A 27786-nucleotide genomic window follows, 5' to 3' on the forward strand; every position below is an offset into this window, starting at 1 on the left:
CTGCTGCAGCACGGTCATGCTTTGGCCATTGTCAGAGAAGACAGAAGGACACGTCATTGCTCTATCTTCATCATTTCTTAGCTGATGTAGGATTTGTCTTACCTGATCTGGTAGAAATGAGACTGGCAAGAGAACCAGGCAGCTCTAGTACCTTTTTTGCAGCCTTTTTCTTTTTTCTGCTCCTCCTTACAAGAAGAGGATACTATCTTTGGTAATATAAAGTATTCTGTGCAGCAGCACTCAGCAAACTTATTTCGGAAGGTAGAAGTTTTTTGGCTTCAGGGGGCAATGCATATGTTAATGGCAATGCTAAATATTGTCCATTGTTTCAGAGTTGCTTGCATATGTTTGTTTTTACTTTCAAACAATAGGCAATGCCCCGGGGTGACAGTGCATAGGCTGAATGGGTCCTCAAAATGAGAAAACATGATTTGTCAAATGACTTACTCAGAAAATACCAAACTGAATGAATTCATTTGAACAGCTCTATTATGCTCCCCTGGTGTGCTATTCTTTAAACAGAAGAACCTTATTAGTGTAACAGTCACTCCATGCCTAAGATCTTAATGTTTTCTTTGGCTCTGAGTTGGAATGTACATATGTAGGAAACATTTTCATTTTCTAATTATTACAAATGATGTTCTGTTCTTTACAAACAGAACTATTTTCAGGGGAAAAAGTTACGCTCAGGAAGAAACCAAGTAAACATTTTTTACTTAAGGTTTCACTAGAATAACTAAAACAAATTGACCAGGCTCATTGGATTTAATCAAGCCATGACTATAAACTTGGAAAAATACTCAGTAACAGATTTTCTGCCTGTAAGCTCTTTTGACTGAAAATGGGTAGTCATTGCTAGATTGCTACATTGCATTTTGCTGTTTTATTAGGCTAGTATGTTCTTCTGTCAGTCTATTAAATTTGCTCTTTTAAAGAAAAGATGATAGGTGAGATTTGATGCTGTATTATGAGGTATGTGTGTTAAATCCGACAATCCTTTATACAAAAAGTTTTTCTTGATCATAGAATGACATAATATACTGACTTGGAAGGCACCTATCAGGATTATCGAGTCCAGCTCCTGGCCCTGCACAGGACAACCCCAAGAGTGACACCATGTGCCTGAGAGCATTGTCCAAACGCTTCTTGACCTCTGTGAGGTTTGATGCTGTGACCACTTCCCTGGGCAGCCTGTTCCAGTGCCCAACCACCCTCTGGGTGAAAAACCTTTTCCTGATATCCAACCTAACCCTCTCCCAATGCTGTGCCTGATGCTCCCAGGTCATGATTGGCCCTCCTGGTTGCCAGGGCACTGCTGACTCATGTTCAAGTTACCATAGACAAAGACCCAAGGTCTCTTTCTGCAGCACTGCTCTCCAGCCTCTCATTCCCTACTCTATACAGACAACCAGGTTTGCCGCACCCCAGGTGCAGAATCTGGCACTTTCCCTTGTTGAACTTCATCCAGTGGGTGATTGCCCATCTCTCTCATTTGTCAAGGTCTCTCTGCAGGGCCTCTCTGCCCTCAAGGGAGTCAACAGCTCATCCCAATTTAGTTTCATCAGTAAACTTAATGTTCCCTCCAGTCCTGCATCCAAGTCATGTATGTCTTTAGTATTGGATGTTCAGAGATTTTAACAATGAAAAATCAAACCTTCAAATTTCAGAGCAGTAGACCTCACATTATTCAGAGTACTGTCCAAGAGTGATATTCCTTCCCAAGCACAGAAATAGAAATTTGTTTCTCATAGTATCTCGTGGTTCATTTACACATCTGGACAGCATTCATGCAGACTTGTAGCATAAGCATACAGACCTGTCCATACTAAAAGACAATAGTTGGCTTTTTCTAATCAAATTAGTTCCTAAATCATGTAGGACTAGTGATGTCACTACAGCTGGTTGTGAATGTTGCAGAAGGAATGCAGTCAACAGCAAATAGCTGTAATATGAAGATTTTGTCATGCACTTTATTTAAGGCTGAGGGAAGACGTCTGTTCTGAGCTGATGTTATCATTATACCAATTATATATAATCAGGTTGTGTTTTAAATTGCTGAGCAATTCAAGAAGCAGACTTAGGCTTATCCACAACAGTGAATATACAGATTTTACTGGGTTGCTAGTATGTGTCTGACATTCAGGAGTCACTTCTCGAAGGTCTGGTACATATATTACAAGTAAATGTGCATCAAAAAATGTGTCATACACTCATTCTTACTCTGACTTATTTCCATCACCCTGAAATGTTTATATGCATGGCCTCAAAACATGGTAGCGTATCTTATCAGCTTCAGCATAGTAAATTTTTTAATTTATTTCATTTTTAATTTTGTGTCATATCTGTCAGATTCTTAACACCAGTCTGTCTCATCTGACCAGAAGTTACACAGCAGTATGTGCTCAATGCCAGGAAAATTCCTTGGGTAGGAGCAAAATTTTAAAAGTTCCTGAAACTGAAGTATGTAGTGCGCACTGGAACTCTATATTTAATTTTATGTTGAACAGCTCTGGCCAGAAGAAATGTCACAAAATGAAACTGGACATTAAATTGTTGCCTAGAAATTACAAGGCCATGAAGGTGGTATTGTAACAGAAAATAACCATGTTCATCTGAAACTTGGATATAGTCACTCTCTGCTTAAAATACTAACTGACACCAGTGTATTATTATCAGAAAATTTGTTGGGGGTAAAATCCTTTGGTTTTGACTTTGCTTGTTTGTGCTTTTAAGAACCCTTTATTTATTTTTTATCCTTCTTAAATTTGGATATTTGAAAATGTGAAAAGGATAGGAGCTGTATACAAAGCTATTTCTCTATTTTCCTTATTCTTTCTCTTCACATTAATTTCTAGGAAATAATCAAGAGGTAAGCTGCATTTAGTCATATGAGCATCCAGAGCTCTAAACTCACAGATTATGGCTCCTTATCCATATGGCATTGCTTTTCAGTCATGCTTTTTGGACCAGCTTAATATTTAATTCATGAACAAATAGATGTGATAAACAACAGGACAACAGTTTCCAGATGTGCATCATTTCTGTTTCTTTCCTAGCATATGAAGACAGATAAACAGAATATTTGTTCACTTTGGACAATACCTAAAATAGCACTCTGGCATCTAAGGTATAGCTTAAGTGAAATTTAGGTACCTAAATTCAAGAGAGCTATCCAGGATAAACAAAACCAAATAAATTCCCCCCAAAAAACTGTTGATTTAATTCCTGAATGCAACAAACTGCCATTGCTACAGTACATCCAGAAGTACTACTTTATTGACTGAGCTGCCTATCCCCTCCTCATGGAGAATCCAGACATGATGTGTCCTTCTGCTGAAGTCCCTTGGAGTGTGCTTGTTGCTATATATCCACGCTTGGCTAAAAATGTCTGGTCAGGAATAAGGAGTGACAGCCAACCTTTGGACATGAGAATAAAGGTCCAAGCATTTGTTTTTAAATTCAGAAAGCATCCAGGTTCTGATTTCCAGTTTCAAGGAGATGCTGAGCTGCAGTCCAGAGCCCTTAGCGTTTTATGTTGGTTATCCTAGATGTCCCAGTGTTGAGTATCTGGATGTTTAGGAATTTATGTGCACCAACCACTTCCCATATTCTGCTTCCTGTGGAAAGAAGTCCTGTGCCTTTGGGTGAATGGCAGTTGTGGTACATGCTGGCATTTCCCTCATTTAGATGAACGGGATCTTTGGGAACACCTCAGCAATTAAGGCCTATGTAGCCTATGAGAGTCTGTACTTAGAGGAAGATAGAGGTCCAGAATGATGTCAGCAGGAAAATCAGTTTCTCTACAGTTTTGCTATTTAACCCTATCAAAGCATTCTTTTGTTCTTTAGCAGCCAGAATGTATGAAAGGGTATTAGAAAAAAAAATTTGTGCAATAAAGGATGCTGTGGAAATGCAGGCCAAACAATAAACAGTTACAGGAATGTCCTTCAGTCAGAAAGTGTAAGTCATCATCTTGTGAGGAATCTGGCCAGAATTAACAAGAATATGAAGAAAAAAGGGAGGAGACTTAATATGGAGGTTAGAAATAAATGCACAGAAATGGATAGAGAGTTTAGAGGACTGTATATTGAGTAGCTCAAGGAATAACCAATGAACCACAAGATGATTGAGTCCAGCCTTTAACCAATCACCATCTCTTCAACTAGACCATCGACTAAGTGCCATGTTCAGTTGTTTCTTGAATGCCCCCAGGGATGGTGACTCCACCACCTCCCCGGACAGTCCATCCCAATACCTGAACACCTTTTCAATGAAGAAATTCTTCCTGAGAAGTCAAGTACATTATCATCCTGTAGCAAGGAGCAGTAGAGACTGCTATCTCATAAGCTTTCTGTCTGTAAATTTGATCATGCTTGAAGGTATTAAATGTGTCAATAAAAGCTGTTATTGTCTCAACTGAGTATGGCAAGGAAGGAAACATGCCCCAGTCAGATATTGTAAATAGCAATCTCAAAATGTGCTACCTATGATGTATTCTTCATCATAGTAGGGTGTCCGGGATATTTAAACTCCAAGGAAGGAGATTATGTTGGGAAAATTGTGTATTTCCCTGTGTGTTTGGTAATGTGCTGAGCTTAGGCTGTGGTTTGCAACTGTGAATTTGTGGAAGTTAGGATTGTGCTTCAAATTCTGAACCTGTTGTCTTTCCTGGGGCCTCCAGCTGATGAGTTCTATTAAATCCCATTAGCTCCAAATGGTCTGGCATGTCTTTGCTGGCAGTTGCTTTCTCCAATCTTCCCAGCTGACAAAAGAGGGTGTTGACTTGTATTTCAGACATTGTAGTTGAGTTGATGATAGTGTCTCAGCTTAAATTTGCTGGTATGCTTGTGCTGATGTGCCAAACTCTGCTAGAGCAGCCAGAACATAGGCAGACATTTCCTTCTACATCCTCTGCTGTGGGGCAGTGACCTTTGACAGCAAACTTTGGGATGGAGGGAAGGGAGAGGGAAGAGGAGAATGGAGGGCCACTAAAATCTTAAACCGCTGCAGAAGGCAGAAATTTGCTGCAGCAGGTTATGCTCTACAGTATGTTACCTGAGGTATTGTCATCCATGTATTTTTAATGCTGATGAGGGCTGTATTTCTTACCTGGAAAAGTACATGTGCATTCAGGGAGGCCGTGAGTGCTGCAGTAGTATGCTTTCCTCCCTGATGCCACCAAGGGCTTTCTGAAAATGAGAAGCTATCAAATTACATGGGGATTTGGCCAACCATGTATTCCAAAATAAAGCATTTCCATCAGACGTAGTGTTGAGCCAGTTTACTAATGCAGACTACTTTGTCTCTGCACATTGTCCTAATAGAGCCAACTGACATGTTTTTGCCATTGGAGAAGGACAAAGTTTGAAAAGAAAATTGAGAATTTGTCCCAAATATTTCTCTGGGTCAGAGAAAGGCTGAATGGTTTATTTGCTCTTAGTGCTGCAAGACTTTGCAGTAGAACAGAATATTTTTTTTATTCCATTACTTTTCTTGTCAGATACTTTTTTATCATAGACTGTGTTCTTATATAATTTTATCACCAGATTTTAAAAAAATATTCTAACACATCTGGTAAGATTTTCTATATCTGTTAGATCTTCTCAATTTGAGAAATTGTTCCATTTGAATATCTACACTTGGGTTCAATATCTCCTACTTGCAGGAATACTTTGTAAGCTGTTATAACTCTAACCTCAAGCTCAGTTAAAAATATATCTGTACAAGGCTCATGGAAGTTATCTGATTGTTCCCCTCTTTGTCTCTGAGTGATTATTTGCTGAATATACATCTTTAATTTCTGCTCATTCAGCAGGACTTCTTATCTGATTCAAGTGGGCGCATGCAACTTCATGAATCAGATTGGATAGATCGAGAGTCTTGAGTTGGTCTTCATAGTTGGGTGGTAGCTGGGTCCAGCTGCAAATATAGGGGCATTGCATTACGAACAAAAGCCCCACTCATTTCCTGTCGTAGTTTAAGCCCAGCTGGCAAAAAAGCACCACACAGCCACTTGCTTGCTCCCCTCTGGTGGGACTGGGGAAAGAATCAGAAAGGTAAATGTAAGAAAACTCATAGGTCGTTATAAAGATAATTTAATGGGTAAAGCAAAACCTGTGTGTGCAAGCAAAGCAAAATAAGGAATTCCTTCACTCCCTGTCAACAGCCAGGTGTTCAGCCATCTCGAGGAAAGCAGGGTTCCTTCACTCCTAATAGTGACTTGGGAAGACAAATACCATCATTCCAAATGGCTCTGCTTCATTCTTGTTTTCCCTAGCCTTTTTTAACTAAACATGATGCCACATGGTGTGGAATATCCCTTTGGTCCACTGGGGTCAGCTGTCCCAGCTGAGTTCCATCACAGCTTCTTGTGCACCCCCAGCCTATAGACTGGTGTGGCAGTGTGAGAAACAGAAAAAAAAAGAAACATCTAATACCACATAGCATGATTAGGGACCCAAAATGCCCTGGAGCGTGAATTCCAGGAATCAGATGCCCTGGATGCATAAGAGGATGTTCTGCTAGATATTTTATGTAACACCAAAAATGATTTAACAATGAAGAAAGTAAAACATACAGCATCCTATTTGAGGTGTGAAAGTTTCAGGATCTCCATGATGAAAGGATGTATTAAGATAAATGCAGGCTTGGAAAATGTAAAATAATAGAGAAATACTAAAAAATAACAAGAGATGAGAAATCATTGACAAAGGCTTTAGCCTGTCAGTGCTTGAGTTAGCAGTCTTTGAAACCTTATAATAGTACTATATTGAGAATCTAATAAAACATAAGAGAAGTTTTAAAACCTGTAACATGGACCCAAACAAAACAAAAACACTTTTTTAAATTAGTGGTTTTTTAATTGTAACATATTCACTTTTGTATTGTCCTGAAGCATATGCTTCAGGTCAAAGCATTCATTGTCTGTAATACGTTGGAAGATAATTTCAGATCCTTGAAACAGTCTGGAACAACGCAAAGACAAGAAGTTGAAGGACAGCCATGTTATTCAAGTTATGTATTCTGTCATATTTAGTCACCATATGGGATACTTTCCTCTGCTTTACATCACTTTTAATTAGATTTCTCTATTCTATTTTGTCTTCTCCATCTCTCTCCTTGCTTTTGTCTCCTGTCACAAAGCTGAATTCTGTGTTACCAGTTCATCTCTTTTCCATATCTCAGGATGGCACATGTGTCCAGAAATGCAGGCCAAAACCAACAGATTTATCACAGCCTAATGACAGCTGGCTGCATGCTGAGTGAATTCTTAAATTCCCCAAAACTACTTTTCTTGCCAAAACATGTGGAGTTGCAGCAGTCAACATTTTATTGGGACCGTTATCTCCAAATGAAGAATGACTCTGCTGGAAAAAATTATTTGGTATCAGCTACAGACCTATTTTTAGTTTCTTTTTTGGTGAAACTTCAGAAAACATAATTAGCCATATGTTGAGAGATGTTCTCCACATCTTAAATTCAATTTTTGCAAACCACATTTAAGACCTACCTTGTCCACAGCTTTACACTGTTGGACTCAGAAGACATGGTGGGGTTTTTTATGAGAATGTGATTCCTCATATTTCTTTGGGTAAATATTTTTGTTTATGAAGATTGTAGAACTGGCAGTACTTAAGACTAAAATCTTCCTTTTGTTTATATGGGAAGATCTGTGCAGGCAACAGTACTGGAATCATCCCCTACTTCTGTCACTTATGAACTTCAGGCCTAGCATTGGGGCAATGGTGTTCTCAGAAGCAGAAAAGAAGAGCAGGTCAGAAACATTCATTCTCCCCCACAAGTATTTATAGTGAAAACAAAACAAGATTGTTTTAATCAAAAACATACACAGAAAATCTTAAGGGTTTGTCAAAAATAAGAGCTTCTACGTGAAAACAATTTTTTCCCAAATGAAATCTAAACAAACTGTCCAATTTCAAATTGGATTAAAACAAAATGAAAGATTAAATCATATCTGGCTGGCTAAGTCTTGGTATGGAATTATAGTCAGGTGCCTCATGATACCACCATGTCCCCTGAATCAGAATTCATGTTTGGCCTACTTTTCCCATAATACAATTTCAGTTTCTCCTCAGGAAGTTTTCTGGGAAATAAAGTTCAGTTTTTGCTGCCCTGAAAAGGTAGTTTGGACTATGTGAATTGGATAAATGTCACCTTTCTATTTTTATTTAAAGAAGAAAAAGAAAACTCTTTTTCTAGAAGAATGGTAAGGATGAAGTTTTATTTTTCTAGCCAATGGAGAAGTTTTCTTTGGTTCCTCTCTGATTACATGTTGTCTGATTCAAACTTCTCATTCTTTCACAAAGCTGCCAGTAGAAGAAGTTTTCTTGCAACATTATGGTCCATGTCATGGATGGTGCAGAAGTGTACAAAGGGAGAGAGGAACATTTGGGACAGTTTCTGACAATGGTCTGACAAAGCTTGCAGTACAAGTAGAACTTCTGCAGCCTCTGTGGTTTCTATCCCAGCTGCGCTCAGAGTAAATTCTACCTAATTGATAGTCAAGCCTCTTGGCTATAATCATTTAAAACCCAGTCTCAGTGTTCTTGTGTTTCCACATATTTGTATTGATTGCAAGCTGTTGTCTATCTGTTTGATCTTACTCTCATTGACTTGTTTGGCCTGCTTTTTTTCGGTTGACCTCATTGCAACTTGAAATGCAAAATATTTAGATTGCTGATGATATGTTCCTAGCAAGGTTAAAGAAGGAGAAATAACACTATGTATTGACAGGATTGAGAACTGTATGTCACCTTTATTTTCAGGTGGCTCTTGATGAACAGCCTGTTGTTATTTCTAGAACCATTTTTTTCAAATGAGAGTGGCAGTTGCCTTTTGCAGCTCACAGTGCTTACGAAAGAGAGTTTCTGAGCCCTTACACAAAGATAAATGTATAGATAGTTTCTGAGGCATCTCTGTTAATGGTAATCCATTGAGATGAGTTTCAAGACTACTACAAATTGCTTCATTACTGTCTCATGGCTCAATATTGAGTGAGTAACATCACACCGTGTGACACAGTGAGATAGAATACAAGAATCTAAATAGTCAGTACAGCAAAAAGCAATCTGAGGAAAAAGTAGCATGTTTAATCACATTTCATTGAGTATTGAAATCAACTGAGTTGCTTTATAGAGCTTTCCAAGCACAAATAGCATGAATGTTGATCATTCAACTGGGCTTTTATTGGTAAAATTTAGTAATCAAGGGGGATTTTTCTATAGTTACAGGAATCAGCTTATTTAACTGAATGTGGTTTTTTGGTCGAGTGTTAGTACAGCTGAGATGGAGGATTTATTTGGTTTTTTTAGCAGGGTTAGATGAAGTCAGTTATTTCACTTAACCTGTTTTTCAGTAGCTGAAGGTTTTTCCTAATTTTACAGATAACTTTAATTACAGAAAAATTAATTGGTTTAATTAAAAATAATTAAAAATAATAAAACTTCCTCTGCAGAAAAATACAACTCTATGCCTATTTTATAGTCAAGGAGTAAGTAGGGTGTTTTCTTTTGTTTGTTTTCTACAAACATTCAAAACAACAAAACTTGACTGTTATACTGTAATGTATTGCAAACAATACATTTACTACAATGCTACTAAATGCTTAACAAGTATTCTCATAATTTCCAAAGAAATTTAATTTGTTATGGTTCTTTTGTGCTCACAGAACAATCTAATTCTCATGACCTGTGAATTTAAATGTTTTTTTATATTCTCTAGTTAAGTATTTGCCAGCTTTTAATGACTTAATTTGCTTTTGATTAGCTTACTCTGTAAGACTTCACTTGTAAGCAAAATTATATTCTTAATTCAAAATGCATGCTAATATGATATAGATAATCACAGGTCTGGGGGAAAAAAAGGTGAATCCAGCATGGATTTTTTTTCTTTCCCTGGTATCCAGACTTACAGCTTAGTAAAGATTATGAACAAGTCTCTGCTTAGAAATTGTTTTAATTTGAAAACTTGAGAGGCATAATCCCATCCCTCTTCAGAATACATAGCCTTCTGAAATTGCATATTTAGAGTTATGTTTTTCCTTTATTGGTTCCATTAATATCTATGAATAATGGCTTCCCATGTGGTAATCTATTGTTTGGAATAATTGGGAAACTGGCCCATTGTCATAGATCAGGGAGGAAATTGATAAAAGAAGGATAAAAGTGAATTATATGAGGCATGGGAGCCTAACTAGGAATGTCGAGATAATGGAATTGGTTAATTTTTGATTGAAAACCAATGGCATCTACACAGTGAATCCAGTTGCCGTGATTTAGGAATGTTACTCCCCAACTCAGTGCCCCCACCAAGATTCTCCAGACCACACACTGCCCTCTCTCACTGCCCCATTCTCCCCTCCCCTTCCCAGCTATGGTGGGATGGAGAGGACTGTTGGAGGTAAGAAAGGCAAAGATCACGGGTCGAGATAAGAACAATTTACTGGAAACAGCAGTGAGATGAGAAAACAAACAATAATAGCAACCATGCTAATGACGGAGAGTAGAGGAAAAGAAGCCATTCACATGGAAAACCTCCCCAATATTAGACAATACAGGATGGCTCCCTCTGCCACCTTTACTCGACCCTTCTCACCAGAAGAGTGTCCCTTTCCCCTGCCCCCAGCAATGATGTGAGGCGGTACAGAATAACCTCATGGTCCTTGCCATGTCCTCTCCCAGCAACTGAAAAAATTCACCCTGGCCAGAACCAGGACAGTAGTAGAACTTGCAGAAGCTATAGTGCATGGGATACTTAAAACTAAGCAGGACAGACAGGAAAAAATGGTCGGTGGGAAATTAGTTTTTCACTGGCAAAGGAGTGGACTAGTGACCTACTATCTCATAAGCACCTTTAAGTATTTCGAACAAATACTTGGAATTCTGTATATCTTCTGGTCCCACTTGGACTTCTTCTGTGTCTAGCAGCAGGAGATCATTATCCTGTGAAAGTGCTTGACAGTAAATGCTTCATTTTCAGTTTTTCTTACCAGACAAATCTCAGTATATGTAGAGTATATGTAAATCTCACTATGTGTAGAGTCACATTGTGCCTACTTGTTTACTGCCAGTAGAGAGGAGAGAATTCAGAAATCTACTTGTCCTTTGGATCACAAAAAACCCCTAAAATTGGCCCGCAGCACAGGGAGTTGCAAATGATGGGAAATAGGCAATGACTTCATTGATTTTTGACATTCTGAATTCTAATTGTTTACATTTTGTGTCTTTTACAGACCATCTGAAAGGGAAGATGATCCAGAGGCAGATTCAGAGAGCAGCTCTCGGTAAGAGCATAACATTTCAGATACAATAGGATACAACAGGGGCAACGAGCTCTCCCGGGGCTGAATCTGCTTGGGAGGCAGGTTGTAATTCCTATGACAGTTTTTTGCCACTGTATTTCTAAAATGGTCCATGCCCCAAAGAACATGGACTGTGTGAACTTTGCCTGAAAATTGACTCAAAAGGCATCTGATTTTATGTGTGGTGAGAAAAATAATACACAATTCTTACAGATCTGGGGGTGTGGTTTCTGATGAGTCTAATCTGAATTCCCATTAACAGACATTGATTTGTCCTGAGGCTGAGCTAGTAGCCATGTTGCCACAATCTAACATTCTTCTTAATTTTTCTCATTCCAAGGGGGACTGAAGGCATATACAGCTCATTTGTCTCACATCTAGTTATTGAAGTTGAGAAGTTATTTCTTGCAGTTTCTGTTGACACTGTAAAGCTAAAAGTGTCTGTGCAAGTTGTTCACATAAGTGTAAAGTCATCCAAATTTGGTTTAAGATGCTTTAAGCTGACTCCACTGACTTTGTACTGAAACGGCCTAGGAGTGTTCATAACATAATTCCACTACTGGGACAGTAAATTTCAGCCAAAATTTGACGGAAAACTGCTGGGGCAATCATAGTTTAGATCCCCCCCTCATTTGGATCCATAAAAGAATCCCAAAATGTGCCTTCATGGACCTGCTTCACATAAAAGATGGAGCTAACTCAGACCAGATTGCAGCTGATATGTGTATTTCTATGTATACATAACACAGAGAACAGTTGTCTCTTAATGAGAGAGAGAAAATTTGGGGACTATCTTTTCTTCTAAAAGTCAGGCAAGTAAGTTACTGCAGAATAACAAAACAGTTTCTCTTTCTAATTTACCCATGCATCTCAAGCTTTGCTGATGATTTTATTGTTTCATACCTTTATCATTTTTTATTTTGATTTAAAAATGAGCACTAAAAATAATTTTGTCCATGTCAATAAAGCCCAGGAATCAAACTCAGTTGATTTTTATCGGTGTGAGAAGGGCAAGTGAAGGACTTGCCGATCTCATCTTCCTGTTATCCAGTGACAGGACACATGTGAAAGGTTCAAAGCTGCATCAGGGAGGGTTCAGACTTGACATTAGGAAAAGTTGCTTTACCAGGAGCAAGCTTCCTAGACTGGTGATCAATGCCCCATACCTGACTGTTTGGAAAGCATTTGAACACCCTGGTTTAATATGCTTTCACTTTTGGTCAGCCCTGAAGAAGACTAGATGATTGTTGTGAGTCTTGTCCAACTCCTCCCCTCCCCTGCCCTCTCCTCTCCTCCTCTGAAGTTCAATCTAAAGGTGCTGTCCTCAGAATAACATGGAGTGTTTTCTTTAATTCGCTTCAGGTTTGAATACCATGTATTTAGTAATTTTTTTGCCACTCTTACAAATTACATCAAGATGAATCATAGAGGTGCTGTTTATGAGAATTCTTTATTCAATCTTTTGAAAAATGAACTAATATATTCTGAATGTGTGTTTCAATCTGAATGATAATATCTGGTCTTGTACACTGACTTTTTTACTACATAGAAAAATTGTGTTTCAAATGCTGTTTTCGATAACTAAGCTGTTTTTCATAACATAGGTAAGTAAGATTTTTTCATGTCCTTAGGAAATGCCATAGTAGTGACTTTACCAGCTATACATTCATAGTGTGAATATTCTGTTAGTATTTCTCCTCACAGCAGGCAACCCATGTGTTTTTGCCTTTTGTTTTGAGCATTGCTCTCTGTGTATTCTCACTAAGTCTGGACCGCACAAAGTATTTTCCAGTATTTACATTATTTTTTTAAATACTCTGGATATTTAGACTTAATATTTATTCTATGAGTTGGGGAGTATTATTTGCCTGCCTGCCCTTCTGGATGAATGTTCTTTCAAAGAGTAACAGGTGTCAAGTCTCCCAGGAACTTCCTGATGATCAGAATGTCATCAAGATATTTTTAAATGAAAACTGCATGGTTAAAAGTCTAATTAAGAGTCTGTTGAAATCCCAACATGAAATAAAACACACCATTGTTTCAACTAAAAACCAAGTTAACATCTTCCAGCTGCCTTTTTTTTCCCCTTAACTTAAAGCCTTTTATGGTTAAAACCCTTCAAGAAACTATTCTAGTCAGATCTTAAAGTGCAGATCTGTTTCCCTTATGGCTGTACTTAAGATGTGGATTTCTCTTTGAAGGAAAACACCACTACTTAGCCCATTGCTCTTAGCGATCTCTTTTAAAACACCATATGCTGGGAGTTAAAAAAGGACATAAATGGATGGGAGGTATCATCAGAGACAAGGGGCACTCAAAGTTTGTCAGCACACCACCAGAAACATTGAATACTTTATGTAAATTTGCAAGGATTCATCTCAGTGTGCCTTTCATCTTTATTAACTGCAAAAAATACCTTATTATGTAAATAAATTATTTTAGTTATCTGGATTGAGATCTTCCAGGGTAGCACATTTAACTGCATTTTTGGGCAGGATTCAAAGTTCCTTTTGCATGCCTAACTGCACTTTGAGGCAGTATTTAAAATGAAATAATGTGCACACTGCTTAAGTATTGACAGCAAAAACACTGTGTCAAAAACTGGGTGGAAAAGATGGGAGAAAAGAGTGGAAAGAAAACCTTTTCCTGGGGTTTGCAGTGTTGTGGAAGAAAAGTTGGTGTTTGATTCTAGTGAAGCATTGTCTTATGATGCTTTAAAGTAGTATTTCTGTAAAATGTAGAGCCTGATGGCAAAACCTTTCTGCTTCTGAGGAGGTTTGTTGGGAGTAAATTGCTGTCCAACTCCATTGTCCCTGTAGAGCTACTTGAAATGAAAAAAATAGGACAAATGTGGGTCTTTGTAAGGAATTTGCATCCTTTGTACAGATTTCAGTATTAAGGAACAGTTTTATCAATATTTTATTAAAAAAATCCCAACCAAACCAAACAAAAATCGCTTGTTTTTTCAGGTTTTACAACTTGAATTTTAGAAATAAGATGCTGTATTTCTGATGTTATTCAAAGAGCTGTTTCCGAGTTCTTTGTTAAGCAAAATTCCCTTGAAAAAGTTGATTCCTCGTGAAAAATAAAATTAAGAGGTGCGTCAGAAACAATAGGTATGTTTGAGTCCCTGAAAATGCATACCAGCATTTGACTTAGTGTGGCAGATGCCTAAGAGCAAAGGTTTTGGCATGTTATTTTTATATTTGGATTTGTAACGCATATTTGTTTCAATAAAAAATAGGGATATTTTTCCTTTTTTTTTTTCCTCTGCAGCTTTGCCTGTACCATCTTTTCCTACATTTTCAAAGCTAGATGCCTGTTCTGAAAATATTAGTATCAGTCTATGCCCTTCTTTTTTCTCTGCTCTGTGTTTCTTTAGAGCAGGTTTCATTCTGCTTGCTTACCTTTCCTTGACTAGAAGTGAAAAAACATGATCAACACAGAGTACAGCAGGGACAGACAGTGCTGTATAATGAATGCATCAGGGTACTCCTGCAGGAGTATTCCAGCCAGTTTTAGGAAAAGATTTCAAGCAATGGTTCTTCCAATGCTTGTGATGCTGTCACTACCACATATCTGATACCTGACAGGATGCAAATATGTTGTCCAACACATTTCTGCGTATCAGAAGAGTTGAAATGGAGAACTGCTGTTCCCAGTTGTCCAGAGTGTTAAATCCCAGAATCACAGAATGATTAGTGTTGGAAAGGAGGTTTAATGATCATCCAGTTCAATCCTCCGGCCATGGGGAGGGACATCTTTCTCTATATGAGGTTGCTCAAAGTTCCATCCAATTCCTGTCCTTGAACCCTTGCAATGTGGCTCATGCCACTAGAAATGCTGGTCCACCACGGTTTGTACCTGCTCTGGATATAAGGTGGGTTCAGGAAGTGTATGGTAGTCCTCTCTGCAGCCATTGCATCCTCTTACAGGCATATATAACATTAATTAGTCTAATAATTATAATTGTCTTGAACTCATCTGCTGTGATCTGTGTGAATGGAAAGCACATAGCACTTCCAAACTGCTGGTTTGCATCAGAGTTAATCTATTATTTAAATAAATCCATATTTAAATAAAATGGGCTTGGTTTCTTTCACCGCTTTACAAACCAGAACTGAGATGACATTTAACTTTTTTCATATGAAGCAGAAGAGTCTTGATCTGTACTAATGCCATGAAATGAAGAGACACACGTGTTTTCAATCACAAAATGACAGAAGCTGAGGAAACTGGCAGTTTGTGTTTTCCCACACAAATCCAGCATAGTCCATGGAGAGTAATAGATGGCCTGTTTTAAGACTATCATTCTTGGTGCTGAAAAATGGTATCTTATGTATGGGCTAAATAAAGCACTTCAGAGAAATAATCTGAAGTCCATAATTTCAAGGAGTTTTGTTTTTGGTTTTTTTTTGGTTGGTTGGTTGCATTTTTTTTGTTTGGTTGGGGTTTTTTCTTGCAAGAGATAAGGCAACATGTCCCCAGTGCTACCAGGCATCCAAGGGCTAAAATATGCTAAACAGCAGTGTAGTCAGTTTGCAGTAGCCTCAGAATAAGGGAAAGATTTCTCTTAGGAATTCAAAATTTTGATATTCACAATGTTTCTGTGAGCTATGTTCTTCTATGCATTTGTGCTTGAAATGTCAAGCAACAGTGGTGTTTTTGTGAAAGTTCTTGTGCATGCAGCATACTGATTTTATTCCTAGGGTGACCTCTAGTGGCATCAAGGCCGTTTTCCTTAGGGATGAGTTTAATTTCTTTAGTTTATTTCAAAGGAAATAGGAATTCTGAGTGCCAGAAAGCTGTTAAGATTGTGCTTGCTAAAAAGGATGTTGATTTTTCATTGTTTCTAAGACAAAGATACCAATAGCACAACCGGATGAAAATTCAAAACCAGTACCTCTTTGCCTTTTTAAAAGAGTTTTACTCTGCCAAAATAGAGATACTTTTGAATTTGCTTTGTACAATTATTGTAACATATTAGGTACTTTTAGAAATATTTACCAAATAAGTTTTTAAATTTTTGAAACAGTTAAGGACGATTAATTTTGAAAACATATATATGTAGTTGTGTAGAACATTGCAAGTTATTAGACTACATCCTGTGGTAACTGTGAAGTCACACACCATAAAAAACTTACTCTCTTGGTTTTGAATACTATTTTGTGCTTCAAGTCAGCATAGATTATGGCTGAAACTACAAGCTCTTGAAGAGCTTTTTTTTATTTTTGTGTCTCCCAAGTTGTTCTGTGAAGATGATCACAATCGGAAAAAAGCCATGGATTCAAAGCAGCAGCTGGACAAGCTGCAATGATTCCCTTGCCACAGTACTTGAGGTTTCTTCTTATGTAATATGTTTTGGGGTTTTCCCAGTATTACATAGGAATTAAGTTTAAAACTGTAGGAGTATGTTCTAATAAGAAGACACTTGTTACACCTGTCCCTTCAGGCCTCAAACAGACCTTCCTTTCCACGGGTTTCTCTTCAGTCCTTCTAGGGCATTTTATAGTTTTATTTTTTGCCGTATTTTTTCTACTACTCCTGATATTTACTGGAAGTCTTTGCAAATGTGCCCTCCTGAACTGTCAGAGAAAATTCTGAGATTACTTGTGCGTTCCTATTAAGCTTCCCATATGACCTACTCTAATTCAGATATCAGATCTCAGAAAAGAGCAAAGATATTTTTGGATCAAGTGATATTTTTATTAGGAGTCATGAACTTGTAGCGCAGCTACCCAGTACTCAGTTCTATTGACACTGACTTCGGCATTTCACTGTTGTTGGAACAGCTTGCAGTCTCTGTAAGCTTTCTTGCAGTAAGTATTTCTTCTGAAATACTGAAAAGTTCAGTGTGAGTTGCATTATTATTTAGGAACTCCTTCTAGTGTCTAAGAAGTGAGCAAGACAGAATGTGGAGATGAAGTTTTCAATTCTCTAGTTTGATTCTTAAATTAAGATACTAACATTCTGTGGGGGTAGTTACACATTAAAAAAGTCACCAAAGAAGTTTGCAGGATGTCTGTTCATGGAGTTTTCGTGCTATGTCTGGACATAATCTGGTTCAGTTTTCACCCAACCTTGAGCAGTTTGAACCACACAGGCTCCCAAGATCCCTTCCGACCGGAATGATTCTGTGATTCTAAAACAGGACTTGAGGTGGAGTCAAACAAAAAATAAATCTGGTTCTATGCACACAGGCTACAGATTCTAGGCCTAAGCTTGTTTGCTCAGCTTCAGTATATCTTTGAGTACCTCTCTCTTTTGGCTCTAAAAGGTTGGTAGAAAGTTTAACAAAGAATAATATGGAGTTTAAGGCTCTGTAGCTTCTTTTTACTGGCCATGTCCAGTGGGTGTGTTGGGCAGCTTGACTAGTTCTGTTTCAATCAAGCTTTCCTCCATGAAAGCTCTCTGTAATAAACAAAAATTTGGTAATCTAATGAACTGTAAACAACAAATGGAGCTCTTCCACATCTGTGTTTCTGTGAGTTTTTCAAGGTCAGGCCTAGAATAGTAATTTCTATATAGCTAACTATGTAAAGGACAGAACAAGAATGAGAAATACCATGGTGAGTGTGATACCCAGCATTTCAGAACAACCTGCAGGTCTGGTGAAAAACTTCTGCCATTTTATTTTTTGCTGAAATAGCTAAAGGAAATTAATTCATTCCTTCTTTGCTGAAAAATGTTTGCATGTGTGAGACCAAAAAAAATAATGACTTGGAACAAGTAGCTAATAATATCCCACAAATGTGCAGAGGTTTGATATAACTTCTCCAGATAAGAATCTTGTCGATAAATTGTAATTGTTTCTGGATATGTCAGGATTGACTCTTCTCAGTATACAGTACACTGTAATTCAGCCAACAGCCACCAGAACATCAAGCCCAGTGTCCTTTCCTTCACAGGTCACAGGAAAGAACTGAAATATGAGAACTCCCCAAATAGCTCTGTATTTTTTGTACCTTCTTGAGCTGGTGGCCCAGCACAGACAGCCCAGCTGTTCTGCAGCTGCAGCCAGCAGGTATGTGCATGGGAGGACCAGCGGAAGCATGGCACCCCATGTGGGATATGAGTGTGACCAGCAGGGATAGGGGGTCCCAAAACCATAATCTGGTCCTTGCAATTGCTCAAGTTGCACATGGCCCTAATCTAACACATGTGCCAGATCTCTGAACAACATCAAAATGAATCTTCTCAAAGAATGACATTCCTGGTGACATGAAATCCTATAGTTGTGGTTTCAGAAATTTTCTGGAAAACTCATACATCATACCAACATTTAAAAAAGCATTTAAGAAACTGTTTTAGAGGATGAGTGGAGTAGCCATGTGGGAGAATGGAAACAAAACTTTCTGTAGTACTTTTGTCTTTACTGTACACTTAACTGGGGTGGGTTCTTAGTACATCTCTCTTCTATTGGCATAGAAAAAACCCATCAGATCTGTGATAGAGGAGCTTCAACCCAGCACCTTTTGTCTTATTTGTTAACCTAAATAATTGATAGTGCAACCCCATGCTCATAATATATTGATTTCACCAATAATGGTGTGTCTTTCCTTTGTGCTTTCCATCTCCTCTACTTGTCTCTTGCAGATGAAAGGACTTTTACTAATACCCTGTAGCAGAAAGATCAAAGTTTTTCAGACTGGTACTTCCATGTACATTTGTTTGGTTAGTATTCCCTTCTTGAATCAAGGTGAAAACCTTGTTTATTGTCTAACTTGAAGCTACACATCAGTTTCATGGCCCATCTATACCTGTACACAGCTGAAACAGAAGCAGTTAAGGATAAGCATGTATTTTTCCTTAATATTCTTTCGAATGACATTGCTATAAATTTAGTGTACAGTCCAGAATAAATGCTTCTGTGCATTGTCATGAACGTTGGTACTGACAACCACAGACAGCTCTATGCAGAATGCAGGTAATACACCTCTTATTTTTAGAAACCACTAGGCCTATTGAATTGATCCCACAGCTGCTGTGTGCGTTACATTCCTAAATGTGATCTGCAAGCACAGACTTTACTGCCCATGCCTGTGTATGTTGTTCATGCACAGTAATCTGTGACATTCATGCACCTTTAGCACCCTTAGGTATGTCTTATTCTTAGGAAAGTTGTGCTATATTATTCTCAGTCAAGTCCTTCTCTTGACCAGGCATTACTTTACAAAAGTTGTGGTGGTTATTGAACTGCAATCTGGATATTGGTGGTGGTATACTCCTAATGTCTCACGTTTGTCATAAGCAACAGACTTCAGAAGAATTTTCCATCCTTTTCTTTCAAGAAGAGCATGAAAAAGCTTAGAAAAGAGATTTGATTTTTTTTTTTCCATGAAAGCCCTTGGATTTTGTAGAAATGAATGCTTACAAAGCCTCAAAGCTTATGCATGACAAACCACACCCCTTCTTGGGAGGCAGGAAAAGATCATTCAAACATATCAGGTATGATTTTATCTAATATGAACAAGATAGATGATGCAACAGTAATCTCATGTAATCAAATGGTAAAAAGTATTTATTAAGTGTAGGCAAGAATCTGAGTTAGTAGGGGGTTCCTGGCTAAGACCCAGCTATGTTATTGTTCCACTAGATTAACTGGCATGTATGGAACATATTAAACTTGAAGCATTGGTTTTTGGTTTGGTTGGGGGGGGCGGCCCCCGGGGGAGTTTACTTGTATATTTGGAAAGCAACAGAGAATTTTTAGCCATGATGGTTTCAGAAGCTTGCATGGCTTAAGTGCAGCTGACATGGAGGTAACGCCTTCTGTTTTGTATGCCATCTATTTTCAGGAAGGAAAGTATAGATGACTAGTTTCAAAGAAGAAACTTGAGGGAATTGAAGTGTGAGTCTGTATTTAGGCAAAACAGCTCACTAAGATGGGAAAAATAGCTCTACTTTCCAGGTGTACATTGGAAGTTAGTTAGTTTGAGCCAGTATTGAGCCAGTAAAACAATAAGCAATGCAATGTTACAAAAAACTAAACAAAACAAAAACAACAACAAAAAAGGCAACATAGCAATGGACTCTTTTACTAAATTCAGGGATTAAAATAAAAATCAAAATCAACAAAATACACATGTCCTTAATCCCCTGTGCATCCATTACATTAACTTGTAAAATGATGAAAATAAGACAGTTTGTTTCAATGTATTCTATGACAAACTGGCTGAAATTTTTAAAAAATCTATTAAATTAGGGTTAAGTAAATTGCTCTAAAACCCACAATATAAACTCATCCAGACATTAGGATATTTCCATCTTCCCCTGAGTTACATTGTGCCTGCTCATGTTTGCTTTTGTATAAGGTACATATATGGTACCCAGTGACAAACATACACTGACATGGCCCAGGGGAAGCATAAGAAAGAAAAAGAGGAGAATTACTTGTAAGATTATCTTGAATAATGATAGATGGGTAGTTCTTTTTAAAAAAAAAAAAAAAGTTACAAATATGTTCCAGTTTGAAAGCACTAAAGCTCAAGTTTGCCAAAAGCTGCAAAGCTGATAAATAAAGCAGTCAATATGTGAATGGGATACTGAAGTCAGTTCTAACTTTGGTTACTTCAAGAGACTATAAATTTAACCAGATAAACACAAGACTATCCAGTGAAAAAAATGAAAATATTTGACTGCAAAAGTACAGCTGGAGGGCAGGGCACAATGTTATTTGAGGCACAAGACAATAAATCCCTAGGAGTTTGACTTCCAGGATACACTCAGGTTGAGAAATATATAAGCACCCCAGAGAGTATAAAGTTCAGGGTCACAGAGAGTTTCTTGCAGAATTTTCTGACGGTAGACAAGAATCTGCCAGAGTATTTCAGGTTGTTGCCAGCTTGCAGTAAACTACAGTGATAACACTTGGTATCTCATGCTAGAAATAGTGTGTTTCATCCATGCTTTCCACACGGCTTTGAAATAGTGATCCAGTTAGCAGGTGCTACAATTTCTCTCTGGTACTGTGTGATTTGTTCATGTAGACTGTTGTAAAATTTACTACTTCCTGTACTCCAAAACTGGCCCTTTCATTAGAATAAAATAATTATATCTTGAAATGCTTCTTACAATCTTCTTTATGGGCAAAAAAGCACCAAAAATTGCAAACTTTTGTCATATGAACTGTCAACTCATGCAGAGGTCACCTTCGTGTCTAAGCAGGCAGCTGGTATCAATTGTATCCTGTGCCTCCCTTCACCAAATGGGTTGTATATGAAGATGAAGCAAAAACAGTTAACCTGAAAGTAAGCATAGAATTTGCTGGATATTTCCCTACCCAGTGTAGCACTGTCAGTCTCTTCTTTCCATCTTGTGACTCACTACTCTTAAAAAAGACTTCACAGTTTAGGATTCATAATTTTTGCCACTCAGCTGTATGCGCAGTTATGTTAATGTAAAGAAACTAATACTCGTTATCAGTACATTGCTGACTGCTGCCAAATACTTCTGTTGTACAGAACTGGATGGAGATATGCCAACAGAAACTCCTAGTATACACAGAGCCAATGTTTTCCTAAACATGCATGTCATACCTCCCCACACCCCTGAAGCCTGGGGCTGCATTATCCAGGATTAAATTGCAGCAAATGCATTTGTTGCCCAGGAGAAGTCACTGGGGCACGAAAAGTGCATGGGGTATTACACTCCAACAGAATGAAATCATCTCAGCTGATGCACTAAAAGTGTAGAGCTAAACTGTACAGCTGAGCTTCATATGACAAACTGTCAATCAATGAATTAAAAGTCAACCCTGACTGAACAAAGCAGATACCACTTTGAGTTCTGTGCAGTTGCAGAAGTGATATCTGATAGTTAATATTTTAGCAGTAGCATCTCTACTACATCTTTTAATGTACTGCAAATTTTTTCATGTAAGTGGGCAAAAGCTGATGTCATGATTTTTCAGTCCTTCATGATTTACACGTACTTTGTATATCTGTGGTTAATATACATTTTCTGTTTCTGCATGGGAAGGAAGATATATACAATAAAAAGAAACGTTTTAGAGGAAAAAAACCTGTAGCCAAAAGGAAGTATTTTTTTCTTAGGTATCTAAATTAAATTTGTGAGTAAATTTTTATGCTTTTTATGTTTTACAGTCTATTTATTCAGTGTCCCTCTAACATTATTTTTAAATGACTGATCCTATGTACTGAAGACTACTGACATCAAATATGAGATACAGTGAGCCAGTACCCTCTGCCTTAGCTTCCTTGCTTCAGCTGTAGCTGATTGCCTGGACTGGTAAGAGGAGAGGGGTGTGAGGCAGCAGAAGCCCAGGGGCAGAAAGAGGCCACTTCAGGGATTCAGGAAAGGTAAAGAGGAGGAGAGGGGAGAAAAGAAGTAGCAGGGAATGAGGAAAAGGCAGAAGTAGCAGGAAACATAAGTGTTGAAATACAGTCCGCCAGACCTTAGATGTCTTTTTGCTTGGAACATTAGGAAAGAGCCATAATCCTTTGTATATGTTAGAGCAGGTGTATTCCAAAAGGTCTGGTCTTTAGAGCAGAATGTTACTCAGTTCCCAAACACACTGCTACAATGGGCAGGCATGGCAAAAAGCTGAAATGGACCTTGCAACAGCTTGGGAAAAGACACTGGAGAACTTACAGAGCAGCGCCCAGTAGGCATGTTCTGGACTTTACTTACTACTGGGCTTCACCTGACACTGTGATCAGATCTCTTCTGCTTTTGTCACTTGAGCTCAGTGATGTGCACAGGGATGTGCAAGTTTTAGCCATTTATCCAATGCTATTTTTGCTGCCAGGGCCACAGCAGCTTGCAGTATACTCATCTCTTTCTGTTCACAAAACTGTGCTGCTGTTCACAAAACTGTGCTGCTGTCCACAGCTGTGTGTCTGCCTTTCCTCACCAGCTAGGAATAATGGGCAGAGCTGTATTCATGGGTGAGGATGCTGGGACCTGTTTATGATAAAGGTTTTCATCTCATATAAAAGGCTCTATTATTATTTCTGAAGGTAGTGTGCAACCAAATAATCCATTCTACAACATGTAATCAGCAGAAAAAAACCCCTTTCTTTTGCTGTTTTTATATACAAGTGACAAAATTTTGCCTAAGTTTGGCTGACCTTTCAAAGCTAACATAAAAATATTTTTCCAAGTACTAGATGTCATAGCAAAGCAAGGAAGGAAAGCTATATTCTGGTCTTGTATGACTGTGTAATAACTAGCAGAATTTGATGGTGTTTTTGTGTAGGGAAGTCCTCACTTCAGAAACAGCGTTAACATTCTAAGATGTTACTCTTTTCCACCCTATACTATTTCCCTTCTCTATAATGGGCTGGAGCTGCTGCCTCCTGAACTCAGACACTGTCACAGACTGTGCAAGTAGGACAAATGCACTTCAGTGTGCTCAGGAGAGTCCCCTTTGACCTGAAATTGGCTCACACTAGGTCTGGCTGGAATATTCATGGAAACATAATAAGGATTCTCACACGGTCTGTGAGCATGGCTCACTTGGGAGCCAGTAACTCCCTAAATTATTTCAGTTTGTTCCACAAGAGCACATTTCCCTCAGGTCTGGCTGCTGTGTGTTCATAGAGTTCAGAAAAGCGTGAAGCCTCGGGAGCTCTGCAATGAGTGTCTCCACACAGGTTCCCTCTGTAGCTCTGTGTTTTCCCACATTATGCCTTCTCTTGGGGGTGAAATGTGACAAATCAGAAAATACTTGTCCCTCGTAATCATGGAGAAGTTTATTGCTTTCCTTAAAGTCCTGGCATGGTTATGATGGCCTTTTTATTATCTGTTGTGTTCGGGTATAACTTGTTTTACAATGTCACTGTTGTAGCATCTCCTGCTGTGATGTTTGTGCCTCCTGCCTTGTGTGTTCACTTTAACATTTCAAACAGTTTATATTTTTATCTTTTGAGAGTACCCTCCCCACCACAAATGTCTTCACCCTGTTCTTCTTTTGCAGTCACATGCAGCAAAGCCTTTCAGTGTATGAAATGAGACTTGTGCCTGGGCTTTGTCCACCTTGGCTGTCTGTATTAACATGCTTGAGCTAAGTAATGAGATAAAATGCTCTTCAACTTCATCTGTGTTAAGCTATAGGGTGCTACTACAAAAGATTAATGGTTTCAGCTGGTGTGCTGACAGGCAGAGAGGGGTCATTGCTGCCCTCTTGTTCCAGACAGAATTCATCTCCTTGAAGAGAGGGGTGCACTCCTCAGGCCTTGTGACAGGCTGACATAGAATTTATTTTCTTGGCAGAAATAAGAGTTGGGATGGAAACTTGCATATATTGTACAGCAAATCTTTTGTTTCTTTCACTTTTCTTGAGTTAAAAAGGTCAAACATGTTTTCTTGGGAACCTAAAACTCTTCTCATTCATCCTAGAAACGGAAACTGTTGTAACATTAGTAGGTAACTTTACATTTCCTTTCACCACTGAACATATAAACTGCGATGCAAAGACTGTTTTACCATCTCTCAGAATAAGCATATTGTTTATTGCATGTTAAATAGCTCTGTTACAGGATAGGGAAATCATAAACTGCTTTCTTAGGCTAACTTAGGCTACTCTTAAGGTATTTTCTTCTCCTTTACCCTGAAAATTTTCTCACATAGTTTCAGGATATTTTCCTTATTTATACTAATTATCTGAATTTATTGCTTACCAAAGTTAATCTCTCTTTTAAGAGCTACTGGTGTCTCTTCTTTTTGCAACAACTTCTGGTCTTGTTTTTGTTGTCAAAACTGTTGCCAACACTGGTTGAATGCATTTGATAGTGTTTTATGCCAAATATGAATGTTTAGCTGGCTTTTATTTATATCTAAAATTAATATTCCAGTCCTTAATGAGGAAAAAGCCCAATTATAAGCAATTTAATTCAAACCACTAGTTATTGACTGTGTCCTCTACTAAGTAAGGCCTAAATAAGGAGTTTGAAGAAGCATTTCCAGAAGAGAGAAATGGATAATGACCCCCATTTTGTTAACTACCTCTTAAAAGCTAGTTTTTATTTTAATTAGAAGTTGCTTCTTTGGACATCATCTAGTCATTGCTTAAATCTGATAATTTCTCCTACAGCTGTTTCAAATCCTTCTGCAGAACTAACGTTTGATCCAGTAGAAGAGAATCTTCGAATGCAAATTGAAGAAGAAAAAAAAAGGTATTATTTCTGCCTCAGATTTCTACCATCCTTCAGAAGATAAATTATACTGATAGGATATTCCCATTACAATTCTGCACACACAGATACCCTCAAGGTTTTCTCTGACATTTAAAAAATATTAGCTTTGTGGTTCACTAATAGTTTTAAAGTTTGTGTATATGCTGTTGGTTTGTCTGTCAGATGCCACAGTAGATGAGAGAGGAAAATTTATGCTTGAGCTAAAGGTTAAAAATAAATATAAACAGCTTAATGTCTTTCCTGAGGATTAGTGTTTGAAACTTGTTGTTTGAATCCAAATGTATTGTGAGCCTTTTGGGTTGATTCAGAAAAGTCCTGCCTTTCTTGACGTAAAGAAAACCTTTAGGATATACAGGACTCACTAAGTGTAAATAATATGCTGCATACACTTTGGTTAAACAATCCTTGCTCTAATGTCACTGTAGCCAGGAGGATAACAAAAATAGATACAAGGATATCAGTGCCAAGTATTTTGCTAGCATTTATGTTATTCACAATCTCTGGGGACACTTCTGGCTGTTTCATACTCCTGATAAATCTCCAAGCGTCTGATAGCCAAGAGAGTAATGAAGCTTCCATCTGAAAGGGGAATCAGTCTCAGCTCCTATCTGAATCCGAGATGACCAGTTATTTATTAATGGTAGCATGCTGAGAATTCAAAAGAAACCATTTTCATAGTTGATTGAACCTGTATTTTAATTGTTAATCAATGTTGATCCCACTTGAATTTCACTAACTTCTTTATGAAATAAAAGGTTTGTGGAATAAGTTTCTTGCACTTACTGTCCAGTAAAACTTTCATAAAATATGAGAAGTTTCCTTCTACCATCTGTCTGTGTCCTCTGCATCTCTGATTATTACATATTATTTTATAGTTTAAAACTCTGTTAACTGTTCTAGGTAGGATAAACCTTTGTTCAGATATATGTTGTAAAATCTATAATACAATATAATCTATAATACACTTCTTCTTGTATTAGCTATAAAATAGTCTACAGCCACTTCAAAGGGCTGAAGGTAGAGATTGAGCACCTGCAGCTTCTTATGAAAAAAGTGAAGATGAAGCTGCAAAAAGACTTTGAAGTCTGGTGGTCTGAAGAAGCAAAAAAATTGCAGGTATGAAATCACTTTATATTTATTCCATTTTCAAGTAAATATAACATTTTCAATCATTTCTTAAATAAGTAGTTAATTGACTAGATAGAAAGGAGTATGAAGGATGGGATTCGGGGTCTGGCTCACCTGTGCTTATGCCAGTGTCAGTTGGACAAAGGTAATGTGAATTATACTTATGTGAAGCTAAAAAAATCAAATAAACCCATTTTTTGCTGCTCTATTTTCTGGTTTTTATGTTCTCCCAAACAACTTGATTGATAGGGAAGAATGGGCCCAAAATGCCAACAACTCTGAAGGAACATTATCGGATTGCAAAAAATAATCTTTTTTACTGCTAGCAAAACTAAGGTTTCATCAGGTTTTTTGCAGCCAGTCGTTCCTTTTTAGCCTCCTTTGTTTGCAAAGACTCCAGTAACCTTTCAGCTTGCCTAGGCTCCCAGAGGGTCAGCAGCTCCCAGCAGAGTGTGTTTCCTCACTCTCTAGCTGAGGGCCACCAGTGTTTAAGCACAGAGTGCTCTAATGCAATGACTTGTGTAAAATGAACTAAAGAGCTGTCATTTTAACCAGTGTATTAGAAGTTCATAGCACAGCCAGTCTGAAAATGGCACTCTACTGAAACAACATAGCTTTCTTATGCTCCCCTCTTGACACTTATTTAATGGCTTGCAAGTAGTGATATAGCATCTCACAACAAAGCACTGCCAGGAAACGTACATCAGCCTCATGAAAAAAAGTGCTGAGTGCAGTCCATCCTGTATCATGTATTATTAGCTGGAAGAGAAGATTTACTCCTTGAGGAAAAGTTGTTATAAATGAAGAAGTGTTTAGCCCATATTTTGGTTAATTCTCATTAGAGAATACTCTCTCAAAGTATAAATTTAAACTATTTTTAAGAAAAAAGCCTAAAATAAATACAGAACTTAACATGGGGAACTTAGTTATCCATACAGTGCCACCTAAGTAGCTTAGCTGCCAGTTATCATTGCCAAATACTTTTCCAGTTAGAATCCCTAACCATATTAGTGGCAAAGAGGATGATGTTTTAGTCACCTTCCTGTCTAAATATTTAGGCTTTTCAAAGCACTGCAAGTAATATTCTTGAATTCACTGCAGCACATTTTTCTCTATCCCTTAACAGGAGAGGTCCAGGATTCAACCTCTCATGATTCATCAGTAGAAGATTAGAAAACT

At 37.9% G+C, this 27786-nt stretch overlaps 1 protein-coding gene across 6 annotated transcripts in view; it reads left to right on the forward strand.

Annotated features, from left to right (window-relative positions):
- Positions 1–27786, forward strand: part of KIF6 (kinesin family member 6) — a 157933-nt gene that overhangs the window by 116486 nt on the left and 13661 nt on the right. For 5 of the 6 annotated variants that reach the window (XM_042022929.1, XM_042022924.1, XM_042022925.1 and 2 more), the window contains 3 exons: positions 11252–11302; positions 25377–25458; positions 26460–26595. In XM_042022929.1, coding sequence (XP_041878863.1) covers positions 11252–11302; positions 25377–25458; positions 26460–26595 — 269 coding nt within the window. The remainder of the gene's footprint in view (positions 1–11251; positions 11303–25376; positions 25459–26459; positions 26596–27786) is intronic. The other variant, XM_042022926.1, reaches the window with a different exon arrangement.

The sequence above is a fragment of the Corvus kubaryi genome, unplaced genomic scaffold (genome assembly GCF_017639235.1).
Source record: "Corvus kubaryi isolate FWS band 111438036 unplaced genomic scaffold, C.kubaryi_AGA036_p1.0 37232, whole genome shotgun sequence".
NCBI classification, from domain to species: domain Eukaryota; kingdom Metazoa; phylum Chordata; class Aves; order Passeriformes; family Corvidae; genus Corvus; species Corvus kubaryi.